The sequence below is a fragment of the Crocodylus siamensis genome, chromosome 7, assembly GCF_052110815.1.
Source record: "Crocodylus siamensis isolate JL-2025a chromosome 7, ASM5211081v1, whole genome shotgun sequence".
NCBI lineage: Eukaryota > Metazoa > Chordata > Crocodylia > Crocodylidae > Crocodylus > Crocodylus siamensis.
Window position 1 is genome coordinate 70,741,274 of NC_143401.1, and position 16,493 is coordinate 70,757,766.

The following is a 16,493-nucleotide window of genomic DNA, read 5'->3' on the forward strand; positions in this document are numbered from 1 at the left end:
AGGTATATATTAGCAGTAGAGTTATGCAAGGTAAATGCTTCTACATAACCCATTTGCAGTTGAATTAGCTCATGCTCCTCAGCTGACTAGTAAACATATTTCTAATTACATCAGTTGCAAATGTGTAAGTATCAGATTTCTATATCTTAGGCAGATAGTAAGAAAATCTGACCGGGAAACATTTATTCATACGCCTCTGAATAAAAACAAGGATATTGCAGGAATTGTTAGTACTTCAGCAGGTGGCACAAGCATGAAGTTAAAAGACTGTGTGCTGCTGAAAAAGAAGGGTAAAACTGAGGTCTTGATCCATACAAAAAATAAAAGTATTTTTCCCAAAAATAGACTGTAAAAAACAACTTTTATCACAGTCATTTCCAAATGTGATAGCTGTCAGACTTGTTCAACAAATAAACCAACAACACTATAATGCTATATTAGATCTGGGTTGGTAGGCTGTGAGCATCATAAGAAAAGCTGATCATAGAAAATAGCTCTGGGTTGAATAATTATGAGTTAATTCACTTTATAATAAACAGAAGAACAAACATAACAATATCTATAATTAAACCCAGGCTTTTGATTTCAAAAAGGAAGATTTTGGTCAACCAAAGGTATGGAAACAAACAATTGACTGAGATGTGAAAGATGCTTCACCATGTAACACAGTGAGTCCACAGTAGCTGCCCATATCCATGTTCTTATTCTATGATAAGTGGAGGGGTGGCTGGGGGGACATGGGCAATAAGGCACATGGCTGACAGCCCAGAGGCTTCAAGTTCAAGGCCATAGCAGAAGTCTTTGTAATGCAGCCTGTTAGATTCCAATGAATCTGCTAAATACCTTGTCATAAGGACATGAAAAAGGAAAAGGAATGGTAAGTGGAAGCTAAGGGAGCTATTTTGCCATGCCATCCCAAAGCCAAGAAAAAGACAGGGTAGATACGTACCTTATAGACTAACTAAGTAAGATATAAATAGGACAAACTTTTGTGAACTGGAGTCTACTTCTTCAGTTGCTAAATCATGGTAACTTCACTGAAATAGGGATTAGTTACTATGGTTTATCTTCTATTTATTCAGGGAAGGAGTGTACATCTATGCAATAACTACAAAGCAGCTGATATGTGCTGAGGCTCCACCCAGCCTTACTTCTTGGCAAATCGATCTTATTTTCATATATCAATATCGGATCAGCACCGATATAAAGAAAATTGTCTATATTGGATATTGGCCTGATGGGGCCAATTATTTGGCCAGTGATTTGGCCGATAAATGGCCATGCTGCGTGCAGCCACAGTACAGCACGGAGCAGAGCCAGCAGAGTGGATAGCTGCCTCCAGTTGGTAAGTTGGAAGGGAAGGGCAGGGATGTGGGAGGGAAGATCATCACCCCCCATGGTGAGGGAAGGGGAAGGCACTGCCAAGCCAGGACAGGGGGTGGGGCATGGGACAGAGGCACAGCTTGTGAAGTGAGGGCAGTTCCCACCACTGTTTGTGCCCCAGGAGGATAGGGGCTGGGAGGGCATGTACACCTGGATATGCATGGCACGGGGCAGGCTGCAGCTGCAGGGTGGAGCTGGAGCCAGTGCATTTTTTGCTGGGGGTGGGGCTTTTCTTGCTGGGGATGGGGCTCAGATTTGGAGTCGGCTCCAGTGGCACTAGGTGGAGGCTGCAGCCACTCCAAATTTTGCTGCAGCTGCAGTCCCAGCCCCACACCACTGCTCATTGCAGCCCTGGCTTTTCCTGGCACTTGGGTAGAGGCGAGGCACTCAGCCGCGGCTGTGCCAGTTGGCAGTGTGGGGCTGGGAGTGAAGCTGTGGTGAAACTTGGGGTAGCTGCAGCCTCCTCCTAGTGCCACTGGAGCCCGCTCTGACTCTGAGCACAGCCCCCAGCAAGAAAAGCCCCACAGTGCCAGCTCCAGATCCAACCCATAGCTGTAGCCTGCCCCACACCACGCAGTTCTGGGAGCACACACCCCCATGCCTCTGCCCTCCTGGGGTGCAAGCAGAGGCTGGAGCTGCACCCACCCTACAAGCCGTGCCTTCATCCCCTGCCCCACTGCCCTGGCTGGGCAGTGCCTGCCCCTCCCTTCCCTCACTCACTGTGGAGGGCATTGATCTTCCCCCCCATCCCCCTTCCCTTCCACCACACTGGACTTACCACATGATGGAAGCTGTATTGGATATCGGATCGGTATCAGTCAACATGCCTCCTAAAATATTGGCTATTGGTATCGCCCCCCAAAATATCTATTGGTGCACCCCTAGTTCATACGTGAAGGGATGCGACTGAAGAGTGCAGGGCCTGGAGTGTAGAGAAGGCTGCACAGAGGTGCAGCAGCTATTTGCATTTTGCATCCCAAACAAGAAGGGAAAACTTACAGAAAGATGCATTTACCCATTACAGACTAAGTGGGCAAATAACAACCACTTCAAGAAGGCTAAGCAGACTGCCTGCAAAGAATGTGGAAAAAAGGATTTAATCAAAAAGAAAGCTACAATGTGGAAGTTACAAAATATATGGACAATCTGAACAGAGTTAAACCTTGTTAGAAAAATAGGAAAAGTTATGTCGGCCATACAAATAGTAAGCAAGAAAAGAACTGGTACTGCTATACCACGAGGATGCAAAGGCATAAAAGATAGTGTAGATATGGCCCACACCAAAACTAAATGAATATTTTGCCTTAATTTAGAGTAAGGCTGATATTATAAGACTATGATCCTTGTCAGATGTTACATTTATCACATAATAAATTGTAACATGCCAAATTTTAAACCAGTTAATCCCTGGAAAAGGTAAACCAGCCTCAAAGTTGTGCATTGAAATATCAACTTCTATGTGGCACAGAAGTATCCCACAATAATTTTAACATGTAGCCAGTTGGCATATTACTATTTGTCACATGATACTTGCATATAATGCACAACAAATCTAAAGTCTGCCAGAGGTCTGTGTAGGCTAACAGAAAAAGTACAGAGAAATGTAAATTACCTCAACCAAGTTGGAAGCAGAACTCAAGAGTCTTAATTTCTGAAATTTTAAGGTTTGGGGTTTTATTTATAAAACCTGAAACAAAAATTCAGTTTTCATTCTTTAGGATTTTTGTACTTCTTATTACATTTTTATCTAACACCTTTTGCTCTAGAAAAAGGAAAAATACAACAAACACTGGTTAAATTACCATTCCATGAGGAAAGCAAATAACGGTATATTATCTAGTAAAGAGCAAGCTGGTAATGAGGAGGAGAGATCACTGATAGAGACCTAGAAAATGGCAATTAAAACCACAGTGGCAAATTATCTCATAAGGAAATAAACCAGAGTTCATTGTAGAGAGAGAGAACTGGGAGAAAAAAAAGTCCCTACATTTTTCAAAAAATTATATATAAAAAATTGCCTAAATAATCCATTTCTGAAATCTGAGGAAGACAGGATTTTTTAAATGCATGGGGATGCTGTGCTATTTTATGGCCAGCATTACTTCAAAGGTAGAAAGTGTGCAGAATTAAGGTAAGTGATGGAAACTTTAATTCCCCCCCCCACACACACTATGTACATGCAAGTGGTCTTACCCCAAGATAAAATCTGTGCCACTGCCAAGAAAAATAAAATCCAGTTTGTTACAGTTTCATTCTAGGGCCCTGTGTCTTAAAAGTCCTTTTTTGCAGTGAATGGAGGGAGGGGTTCTTCACCACAACATATATGATCGTGCACTATAATGAATACCCTCAGGGTGGAGGGTGGGGCAGAGTTAGGATTAATTTTTTCCTTCAAGATTAGTTCTGCTTAATTAAAAAAAATCACATTTACACAAAGGCATAACTTTCTATTTTAGTGTCAGGGGCCATAGACATGACGAAGATTACTCTTTTCCTTATGCAGGTGGTAGTGGTGATGACAACATGGACTGCTGCTGCCGCCGCCTCACCGCAGGCTTGCGTAACAGGGGTTGTAGTAGTAGTGGCATGGGCTCCCTGTAGATTGCTATTTTGGCAGCACTTCTGAATCGGTGCAGAGAGCTGGTGCCCCAGTTTCCACATCCTCCCACCCCCAATTTATGCTACTACATTTACAGTTCTCCAGACTTTCCTATCTTGAACACAAACTACACCAAAGGTATCATAGCTAGAATACATACATTCACTTTTACTTTTGCTCTGGTAGTTTTGAATGACAAAGACCGATTCTCTGTCACCAGGTAATCCACAGATTTGGGGATATTTTTATTAAATTGTACAGTAATTCCTCATTTTCAAATCCTCTTGAGATGGCCCACTCAAGCCAGTTTTTGATTGTTCTAATTATAACAATTTAAGGTTTCTTCTAAAAATGATAAGTACAAAGTGCTATTATACTCACAATTTATGAAGATTGTTAAGTCCCACAAAGATTTCTGGGGTTAGACAACCAATTCTATTATTGGAAAGATCCCTGAAACAAACCAACAAAAAAAGAAAATCAATGAAAATTTCTTGCATATTATTGGCATATATATCTACATAAACACAAAGGGTTTCTTTAATTTTCACTCTAAGGAGCTACAAAGGAAAAGCAAAAAGCTAAACTAAAAGCTAAAACTTTTCAGAAATATATTTGAATTTGTTAGTTTTCATACTTTATATAGTTAGAGCATACCAACATTGAGAAGAAACTGAACTTTATATTAATTCCTTCATAAATTAAATTAAGCAGAAACAGTCTTCAGAATATTGCTGACCAACTTTACCACATTTTTGCAATAATTATTTATTTCATGACAAAAGTGGCATGTATTTTACAATTTTACATAATGAATACAATATTCATCTTAGATTGAACCCAAAATATAATTCATTTTGTCCTTTCTAAGACCTTTTATCATACCTAGTCTTCTGCCTAGCTGAAGATGACTGAATGAGATTCTGAAGCAATCAGAGGCATACTAATAAAAAAGAAAGGTCACTCTTAAATGCATGGCATACAATTTTCCCCTGAAAGTAAGGTTATATTACAGTAATTCACATATACAAGAGGGTACGCTCTCCAGAGACAGTTAATGGGGCTCCGACATTTACTAGACAACAGATATAAAAAAGGGAATTTATTCTGCTCTTTGTGCATTCTGAACAACTACCCTCTGTCAGATGTCTGGTTTTTAACTGTGTTCCAACTTTGTTTCTTTTCAAATGTGTTTTCTTGGATAACTGCTGTGCTCTAATAATTTTCAATAATCAGAGATCCTTCTACAGTACTGAACAACTTTTTGTTTGAAAACTAGAGCTGTATTTCAACTGGAGAAAAAAGCCCAGAAGTAAGTAAAGAGCCAGGGGACCTGGATAAAAACTTACTAAGGGACGGCAATAGTGGAAGCCTTAGCAATGTTCTCAGGGAGAAAATAGGACAATCAATTATATACCAGAAAGATTTATATACTAGTGTAAGAAGCATGGGGAATAAACAGGAAGAATTGGAGGTCCGTGTACAATCACAGAATTACGATCTAATTGGGATGACAGAAATGTGGTAGGGCAGTTCATATGATTGGAGTACAGTCATGGCTGGGTATAATTTGTTCTGGAAGGACAGGCAGGGGAAATGAGGAGGTATTGCCCTATATATAAAGGAGTTGTACGTGTCTTCTGAGGTGCAACATGAAGTGGAAGGTAGGCCTCCTGGAAGTCTTTAGGTAAAAGGTCACAGAAGAGGGCAGCAAAAGAAATGCCATGGTGGCATCTGTTATAGGCCACCAAGCCAAGTGTAAGATATGGATGAGGTGTTCTTTGATCAACTGACAGAAATATCCAAATCACATGACTAAGTTCTCATAGGAGACTTCAATTACTGGTGACATGGTAGGAGAAAAACACAACTTTTTGCTACAGTGGGAGAGAGGCCAATTTGGGAGGAAGCTCTCTCAACTTGATGTTCACAAACAGGGAGGAATTGATTGAGACTGTGACCGTGGAAGGTAACTTGGGTGACCATGACCATGAAATAGTATAGTTAAGAATGCTAAGAGAAGGATGGGAGAAGAGTAGCAGAATAAAGACAGAAGGCTTAAAAAAAAAAGATGTCTTCAATAAATACAGGGAATAGATGGGCAAGATCCCTTGGGAGACAAGCCTGAGGGGAAAAGGAGTCCAGGAGAGCTGGCTGCATTTTAAGGAAACTGTATTAAAAGGCACAGGAGCAAGTTATCCTAGTGCAATGAAAACCATGAGAAGTGCAACCAGAGACTGGCCTGTCTAGACATCAGTCTTTTCAATAAGCTAAATCTCAAAAAGAAATCCTACAAAAAGTGTAAAGTTGATCATATTACTATGGAAGGTTATAAAAGTATTGCATGGACATACATGGAGAAAATTATGAAAGCCAAGGTGAAATTTGAGGTGCAATTGACAAAGGACATAAAAGACAAAAAGGGATTCTAAAAGTGTGTCAAAAATAAGAAAAACCAAAAAAACCCATAGGTCTCTTAGACAAATAGACACCAACATTTTGGTAGGTATGCCACCAATTAGACCCACACTCTCCCTGAGTGCTACTCCAGTTCTTTTCTTCTGCCTGATCTGCTGCTCTGCTTTCTTCTCCCTGCCACTGTGCAACATGCAGAGGCTGCCTGTGCCACGTGTAGCAGCTATGAATTTGAAGCTTGGCTACCTCTGGCTTAGACAACATGGAGAGCAGGCTGAATTATTCAAGGCCTTTTTTACTTCACTTTTCACAAATCAAACAAGCAACTAGATGATGAGCGTAGTTGAGAGCAAACATAGAGAATCACGATGCTTTCAAGTCACCAGGATCAAATGGGGTGAGGCCTAAGATGCTGAAACAAATTACTGAGGTAATTTCAGAGTCATTGGCTGTCCTCTTTGATATCTTGTAGAGGTTGGGTAAAGTCCTAGATGATTGGAGAAGAGCATATATAGTTCACATCTATAAGAAAAGTACAAAGGAGGATCTAAGGAATTTCAGACCAGTCAACCTGACCTTGATACCTGGAAAGATTATGAAGCAGGTCCTTATGTAGCAAAACCCCCAGTTTTTCTTTTTTTTTCCTTGTAAAATGCATTCCCTCCCCATCCCTAACCATTTCTGACTTTTCATTTCTCTCTCTATTCCGTATAGATAAGTATAAGTGAGCTAAGACATAGGATAAGCTTCAGCATTTTATTTTGGTAGCAAGTTCTATTTGTTTTTGTCTACATCCATGGTTACACATGCATCCAAGTCTTTTGTGACCTGATCATAAAAAGCAATCAGGTTGGTCTGACATGACCTGCCCCTAATGAAACTGTGCTGGTTGCCTTTGAGCATCATCTCTGAGGCCAGCCCATCGCAGATGTGCTCCATGATGATCTTCTCAAAGAGTTTCCCTAGGATTGAGGTAAGACTGATGGACCTATAGTTGCCCAGATCCTCCCTCTTCCCTTTTTTAAAGATGGGGATCATGTTGGCTATCTTCCAATCATCTGGCACCTGACCTGAGTACCACGAGCACTCGTGAAGCCGTGCCAAGGGCCCTGCAATAACCCCTGCTAGCTCCCTCAACACCCTGGGGTGGAGATCAGCTGGACCCGCTGAATTTGAACGCGTCCAGCCCCTCCAGAAGCTCTCTAACCCGGTCCTCTCCAACCTGAGCTCTGGAGGCATTCCCCTCGAGTCTGTCTTGCATCATGGTGGGGAAGTCCCGGTCCCTGCCCAAGAAAACAGAGGTGAAGAATTGGTTAAAGAATTGGCTTTCTCCTCTGGCGCAACCACCAGATTGCCCAGAGGATCTTGCAGGGGCCCATTTCCCGGTGCTTTCTTCATTCTCCCTATATATTTGAAAAAGGACTTTTTGTTATCTTTGATTTTGGACACAAGTCCTGGCTCTATGTCTACCTTAGCTTTCCTGACAGCCCCCCCACAGGCCCGAGCAGAGGAGGTATACTCCTCTTTGGAGATAGCCCCCCCCTTCCACTGGGTGTACACCACCTTTTTGGCAATCAGGAATTCCCATACACCCTTGGTGAGCCAAGGGGGCTTACGGGTACTCCTGCTCCCCTTGCTTGTTGTTGGGATGGTCACCCTGTGGGCCCCGAGTATCAGCCCCTTAAGGAACGACCACTCATCTTGGGCACTGAGTTCCTCTGCCCTCGAGAACCCCAGTGCCATTCCCACCAATCTCAACTCATTGAAGTTAGCCCTCTTGAAGTCTAGGGCTACCACCTTACTGCTGGCCCTTGACACCCTGCACTGGATGGTGAATTCCAGCAAGTGATGATCACTATCACCCAGGTAGTCAAGGACCACTTATCTGCCCCCCACCCAATATCTCAGCTGTCTGCCTCAGTTTCCAGCCCCAGTCTACCTTAAATAAACCCAAGCCTCAGTTCCTCAAACAGCTTCTCTGTAGTCTACCAGTTCTAATCTGAATTCTGGCAAATTTCACTCCCTGCACTTCAGTACTCTCTCTCTCACCTTAACCTTCCCCCAGGTACCCCAAGCATACACATACACACTGTACCATCCAAGTTGGGAACTTACCTGTGTGTATGTGTAGGTGGGTTGTATGTGTGTGAACTGGTGAGTGTGTGTGTGTATATATATGTCATTATGTGCATGATAAATGAATTAGTGATCTGTGTCTAACTTTTGGGGTGTATGTGCTTGAAGTGGTGATACGTATGCATGTGCCTAGGCTGGTTTGGATGTGTATATGCCTGAGTTGGTAGTGTGTGTGTGCAGGCACCTGATTTATGTGTTTGTATATGTGCAATTGTGTCACACCCTCCTGTCTACCAGCACAATATTGGGATCCTGAGAGTTGGCCTGACCCCACAGGGCAACACTTAAGGCATCCACTGTGAAACACTTAGAGGAGAACAAGATAATCAGGAACAGCCAGCATAACATGCTTGAACCAAAAAGCAAGTCATGAGTGACCAATCTGATTTCCTTTTTGATACAATGATGGGCTCTGTGGATGGACAAGGGCAGCCGATGTAATATATCTTGATTTTGGAAGTCTTTTGATACTGTCTCCCAAGATATCCTCATTAATAAGCTAAGAAAATAAAGAGTAGACGAAAGTACTGCAATGCAGATACATAACTGGTTGGATCACCATGCTGAATGAGTAGACATTAATCGCCCAATGTCTAGTTTGAATAAGATATTGAGTGGGGTTCTTCAGGGCTTCATGCTTAGCAAATTTACAGATGATACCAAGTTGGGTGGAACTACAGACAATCTGGAAAGTAGAGTCAGAATCCAAAATAATCTGGATAGATTCATAAAATGGTCCAAAAATCCATCAGATGAAATTGAAGGACAAGTACAAAGTTCTGTACTTAGGATGAAATAATTCCATGTGCAAATACAAACTGAGGAATGATGGACTAGGCTGTAGTACTGCAGAAAAGGACTTGGAGGTTACAGCAGACCATAAGCTGAATATGAGCCAGCAGTGTGCTCATTACAGAAAAAAGTAAAAAAGCTAACAGTGTTCTGGGTTGTATTAACAGGATTGTGCCTTGCAGACCAAGGCAAGTTCTGCTCTGTTCAGCACTGGTAAGTACAGTGTCCAATTTTGGCCCCCACACTTCAAGAACAATGTGGACAGATTGGAAAGAGACCATTTGAAAGCAACAGAAGAGCAGGTTAGACAGACACTGAGCTGAGATAATTAAGTCAGGGATGATTTTCCCACAGTCCTATTACTATAAGTATTTTGTCACTTTTGTCTTCATCCTTATTTCCTCCTATTATTTGTACATTTGACAACATACATGTGAACCAGGTAAGAATGAAAGAGTAATAATCTGCAAAATGTATTTACCATTTTATAGCTAAATCTTTTACCACTTGGAGACCTAACCAAGGGAAGAACATGGAGTTTTTAAAACTTTGCTGTGCTCCAGAGGTGATTTAAATCTAGAGTTCGCTCTTCTACCAGGCAGTGGAAAAATTCTTGTGCTGGTAAAGATTTAATATAATACTAAAATATAAGTAATTTTAAATACTTTTCAGTGACATTAGGTGGATAATTCCAGAAAAAGGTTGGCTGCTTCTCCATAATTATACTTTTGTATTTCTTTTTATTGAAAGGAGCACTGCCCCATAACAATCAAAGGACAAGAAAGTATAACATCAGAATTTTTTTAATACTTTTTTGTATTATAGAATGGTCTAGTGGTGCTGACATGAAGTCTGTAACATACTTCTGTTTTGCTTTAAGGGAAAAAATATAACTGACAAATCATAAAATTCTTGTGTAATATTTTTTCTCAAATAAATAAATGCTTGGCTGAATGTAGAGCGAGTAGAGGAAATGAACCACACCACATAGCAAATTTGGGGTATCAAAACTAGATTTGAGTTGGAAAAAAACATCTTCCTACCTTATTCATGTGGTTCACAAGTGACACGCAGCAACAGGATATTTCTAACGTAGTAACTAGACACATATGCCCAACTCGACCATTATCATCACTATGAGTGCTATTTTTCACAATACATAGTGCAGGTTGGCAATAATGAAAATCTCTTCATTGTAAACTATGTTTCCTAATGAAGCATTAGCAAACAGAAATAACAGCTTGCACCAGCTTGCTGCACAGAACTCTCAACTGATCCATAGTTTAGCTTAGGCCTAGTTTGCCTCATGTCATGCAAATCTGTTGTTCATTATTCTTTGTAAAATATTTACATCAGAAATGTTGATTGATGAAACTGGTCTTACAGAACAGTAATATTCCTCTGTTGAAGAAATGAATCCCACATTTCTAGTGCTTCCCAAACTTTTTGTTATGTTCTCTTCTGTTAACCTATGAAATAACTCATTTTGCCATCGTGAATACCAAATTATCATAACAAAATCAGTTCTAAGAAAGAATTATACAGAAGAAAAATTGTTCATTTTATATGGAGTTGACAGCCTGCAGTTTGCCAACTGACTCACCACAACTATGTCTACTTCAGCTGCCTGTGTTTCATTATCTTTAGCCATCAATGTATTGCTCAAGGGACATATATGAAAGAATAGGACATGAATGTAAGCAAGATTTCAAGTAATTAGTGTTCACACTACAACAAGAGCTTGGTCTCAGTGAAGAAATGTAGTGATCTTGTGTAGTCATCTACTACCTAAAACGTTCTTTTAATGCAGTGCTTCTCAAGTTTGTTAGACTGCAGGCACTGGTCACAAGACTCAAGGTACACCTTGGCAAACGCTAGCTCTTAGCTTCTTTTTTTTTTAATTGTGGAAAAATCAAAGACTTTTTTTAGATTGCACCCAGTTATGTTGGTGTATCAGAAGAAAATGATAAAATATAGTTCTTGAAAGTCTCATATAGTAAATACCAGGCTTTAAGTCCCTAAAGCTTCTGCTACAATCTTTCTGCTTTCTGTCCCATCTCCTAATAGGTTTTGCCTATTTTTGACCTCTTTCTTGCTGGTGACCTCATCTTGAGTTTCCATAGCTGTAACTCATCCAAAATTATATCAAGGCTTTTACAGGTTAGACAGAAGGCGGGACAGATTTGTACCCTGCAGACTTAATCAGAGATGCATTTTTATGAGCAGCAGGCTTATTTCATCACATCACTTCATTGGATCCTGAGAAATGATGACTATCTTGAGGTAGCCACAGAAGAAAAACCTGTCCTAACTTACAGGCAGCACACCCCCTCCCACACCGCGCCAAATGGAAGTGGGATCTTTCCCCCAACAGAGTGCCTAACTCCTATTCTCATCAAGGCATCAGGCCTTACCCCAGACTTAGATGCCAGATGTGCCCATTCATTAAGTCATATTGTATCACCAAATAACATGGATTTTAACATCCAAGATTCATTTACCTGGACCTCTACCGACATCATACACACCATTATCTACTAATAGTGCCCTTCTGTTGTCTGCACTGGACAGAGTGATCCCTACACGTAAGGATGAATGAACACAGATCAGACATCAATTCCTGAAAGGCATAAAAGACTGTGGCAGAACACTCTAACCTCCCTGGACTTTCAACAGATGACCTCAGGGTGGCTGTTCTTAGACAACAGAAGTTTTTAAATGACCTTGAATGGGAAATTGTGGAACAAGAAATTATCCATGGACCGGATTGTATTAAGTATGGTCTAAGCCAAGATTGTGGATTCTTATCCCATTACCTTATTTTATATAACCCAAATGTCAACTAGGGGGTTAACTGGTTTTTCTCTCTCCTATCCATCTTTCCTCTCTCAGACATGCTCCCTTCTTTTTTCTCTTCCTGACCAACTCTTTGCTTTCTATTTAGAAGCTTTACTTCCTGCAGTCCCTTCACAGCATCTGATGAAACAACCCTCCTGCTTACAAAAGTTTATGCTTTGCATCTCTGATTTGGTTAGTTCATAAGGTACAAATCTTCCCTGACTTCTTCCTGACTTCTGACTAATATGGCTAATTACCTCTCTTTTACAGGTTACCCATTCTTCCCACAAGAGGTCAGGGTTGTGTTAATGCAGTATATGGTCACACCAGAGTAATCTTTATTTTCAGCATTACAGTACTATTAATTTACACTGTACTGTATAACAACAACAATGAAAATAATAATAGCAATTTGGGTATACAATGGAAAATGTAGAGTTTATACCACAAATACATATGATTGTATACCACCATCATTCATGGTTTCATAAAATTGTTATCTATAATTTTTACATGAATTTATGTGATTCATCATTTAACATCATTCACCATGTGTTGAGGGTTAGAAATACTGTCCATATACAAGACATGCAAATGAGCAGAAATGGAAGGCCACTGCAATTGTTTGGCCTTTTTATGCCAGAGGTTCTTCATTGAGTATGCTTTTACAAAGTCAAACTTCAAAGCAAGAATAGATATAGATGTCAAAGCATACAGTTTGATATTTTGAAATATGACCCGCCCCCTCCTCCCCCTTATTTTGCATTAAATTAGAAGGGAGTTGTGTTTTCATACCTGGGCTCCAAAATATACAATTATCACATGACCTTTTAAAGTATCAGCACTCACAAAAGATATTAAATATAATGTGGCCAACGAGATTAGATAATAAATAAGAAAGATAAAAGCAGACTTAGTGTCTAGAACTGGTGAAAATAAATTCTCCAGAATGTAAAACCTTTCTTTCTAAAAACTGTGTTTATGAACCTCTCTTACAGTACCTATAATAAATAAAAGTGGATCCAGAATAACAGGTATGACAAGAAGCTACTGTTGTTCATTTAAAGTGCATAAGATTTAAATTTCAGAAGAATTTTTATTTAATATAAGAGCAATTCACTAGCTAAGCATGGTTTTAAACTCAACCGCTACCTGCTCGTTCATTTGAACATTTATCAGGTTGTTCCTTTCTAAAAGGCAAAAGATCATTTGAAATACTCTAAACGATGTCCCAAACTGGAGAGAGGACAACTGGAGCAAGACACACATTGAATGAATAAAAATAAAAAGGATCCAAGTGCAGTTTGGAATTTTGTCTTTGCCCCAAGTCCTTATGTTATTATTACTTGATGGCATATATGAGTTCCCTCAGGACAGAATATCAATATGCACACAATTTTCAGGGTAATTCAAATGGAATTAATACTTACAGGCGCTTCAGTTCTGAAAGTCCATAGAAGGCCCCAGGCTCAATTGTGCTAATCAAGTTATTCTTCAAATCTCTAGAAATATATATATAAACATATATGGTAAGTGGAGCAATTAGTTATTACTTGACCAATAATACTGTTCTCATATATGAACATATCAGCAATTTTTTTTATATGCTAATTCATATTTAACCTCAAAATAAGAGTGAGTGCATCTTAACATTCAAAACAAAAATGTATTGCTATACTTACAGTTTTAAATAATTTCAGTTATATAAGATACAGTGCTAAGAAACCTTTCTGTTTGTGTTAGTGTTCTTTTTAAATTTCCCAAACAAGTTTGCCAGCCTTACCAGTCTCAGGAAAAAAAAATTATCAGTTAACAATTTCAGCAAATGAATAAAGTCAACATCACAATAACCCACTGGCTTTCTTCTCTATTATAATATAATGTATATTTTATATGCAACATTTTCTTCCTTTCTACGTAATGTAAGTAGAGCAACTGATATGTGGTACACTGTATAGACAAGTCAGCATACTGCATTGGCAAACATACAGTTTCTCATATCTGACAGATAGGTGTTTCATTTTGCCCTTGGTAGTTATCCAGGGGATTAGTTGTTGTACAGATTAATATTTTCCTGGCATCAGCCATTTCATCTGCTTCTGGAACACAGCTTGAAGCAGTGCCAGTGCTCTTGATTTAATCCCGACTGACTTGAATTCTAAAGAAATTGCTTGGGGTGTAATTAGATGGGCAGGCATCAGGGATATCCACTGTAACATCTTGTAGACTTCTGAGGCCAGATTCTGTTCCACCTATTAAACAAGTGGACTTAGGAAATGAAATGTGATTTTACCCCATCCTGCACAGGTCCCTAAGAGACAATTAATGAAAAGGGTGTTGGAATCTTCCTCCACCTCCTCACTGTGTTTTTGTGACAGTTTATCATAATAAGATGACGGTTTGTTACAAAAGTAGAGGCATTAGTGGACTTTCTGGACTTGATTAGTGTGGAAGAAAATACCACTTAAACTGCTGACAGATATTAAATTTAAGGCATGATGGGATCTAATCCACAATCCCAACAATTCCACCTCCTGCCATGCCCCATGTACATGGAGGGATGCACAATTTGGGGATAGGGAATTGAATCCGAATGGCACCTTATGTGCCAGTGCAGAGAGAGCCTGGAATGATGATCCCAGATTTCCCCTGCACCAGCAAGTCAAAAGCCAGGTGCTTCCAATCAGCTGATTGTCAGCTGGGGCCTTGAAACTAACTGGGGTATGGAACTTGCCCCCACCGGACCCTGGCCCCAGCCGACAATCAGCTGCGCATCAAAACCCCAGCTGGGTGGTACACATGGCTTTACTGGTCCTGGTGCACAGGACCCCAGAATTGGGCTTGCCACAACCTGATCCCAGGTTCCCCATGTTCTGGGATGTGTAAAGTGAAGTTTTTACCAGTCCTGATACACAGCATCAGGGAACACCTCCCTGATCCCAGGGTCCTGTTGCAGTGGAACCTTTAAGAACTGCATATGAAGCTTGGCTGCACAGTGCACACAGTTTTCCCTGATGAATGCAGACCTTAGAATAGGAGAGTGGTTCCTTGACCCCAGGATCCCCAGGGGCTGAGGATATCAGAAAACCATGTGTGCAGCCAAGCTGCACATGCAGTCTTGAAAAGGTCTGGGGTTTAGGGAACCTGACATCAGGGAGGCACCCATCATCATCACAGATCATTATAGAGATGTAGGGCTGTAAGAGGTCATCCAATCTAATTCCCTGCCTGAGATACAATCATCCCTATCCAAACCATTCTATACCACTCCACAAAGTTGGGCTCACCACACCTCCATCTGTCTCCGGGGGTCAGGTGAAGATCCAGGGACTACTCCTACCTGCAGCCCAATTGGATAAGGAACAACTATTTCCTGGACCCTGGGGCTGCTCCATACTGGATCCTGACACACAGCGAGTGTCATAGACCAGCCCCAACCAGCCATATTCAATTTCATTATATGTGGAATAACTTTGTGACTTATTGTATTATAACACTTTAAATTGACTTGAACATGTAGCTGGTTTACTATTTAAGGCATGATTACCCTGTTAATCCTATCCTGAATGTAATGTATGTGAGGGGTCTCAGGCACCTAAGACTACTTACACACTTAATAGGTGGAAGAGAATCACTGATGTTCATCATTTAACTATCTGAAAATGATAACAGATGAATGGAAATTAATAATAATAGTGATGTTTTTCTCAGGCTGGCAATAGCAGCATACCAGTACCAGTACTGATAACACCAAAGTGACAATATGTCAAAATAACTATTAGTCATTCCTGCCATGGCTTTCTATTTTACTGAAAATAGACAACATGTTTGGTGAAAGACAGATTTTGTTGACATCAGCAGGAATTTTCCTATTGATCTCACTGACACAGCAATCAACAGAGATCCAAGTTTTTGATTCTCCATGAAAATACACAGTAAAACCCAGATTTTCTCATTTTAAGGAGAACACCCCAGATTTTCTCCTTTAAAGGAACTGGTCCTTTAGGAACTAGTGGGTTTTCCCTTGTAACCTGGCAGAGTTCCAGCCTGCAAGGTGCTGGGGGGAGCAGGAGGAGGGCAGTCAGGCAGGGGTGCCATGTGCATGTGCACAAGTATACATGCACATGGCCACCATGCAGCCTGGAGAGCAGCTACTGCAGCTCCCTCCAGGTAAGTGTGGATAGAGGGACTAAGGCCCCCATAGTGAGAGAGGCAGGGAGTTGAGCAAGGCTGGGGCTGCTGCCCAGCCTGGGCAGTATGTGGGTCTTGGGGCCTGGGATCATGTGGAGCTTCAGGGTCCAAGCAGGGAACAGAATGGGGCCATGGGTGG

The 16,493-nt window shown here is 40.8% G+C and overlaps 1 protein-coding gene across 1 annotated transcript in view; it reads right to left on the reverse strand.

Annotated features, from left to right (window-relative positions):
• ADGRA1 (adhesion G protein-coupled receptor A1) overlaps positions 1 to 16,493 on the reverse strand; it is a 553,479-nt gene that overhangs the window by 339,889 nt on the left and 197,097 nt on the right. The window contains exons 3-4 of the mRNA XM_090057369.1: positions 13,594 to 13,665; positions 4,364 to 4,435 (exon numbers count right to left, since the gene is read on the reverse strand). Coding sequence (XP_089913495.1) covers positions 4,364 to 4,435; positions 13,594 to 13,665 — 144 coding nt within the window. The remainder of the gene's footprint in view (positions 1 to 4,363; positions 4,436 to 13,593; positions 13,666 to 16,493) is intronic.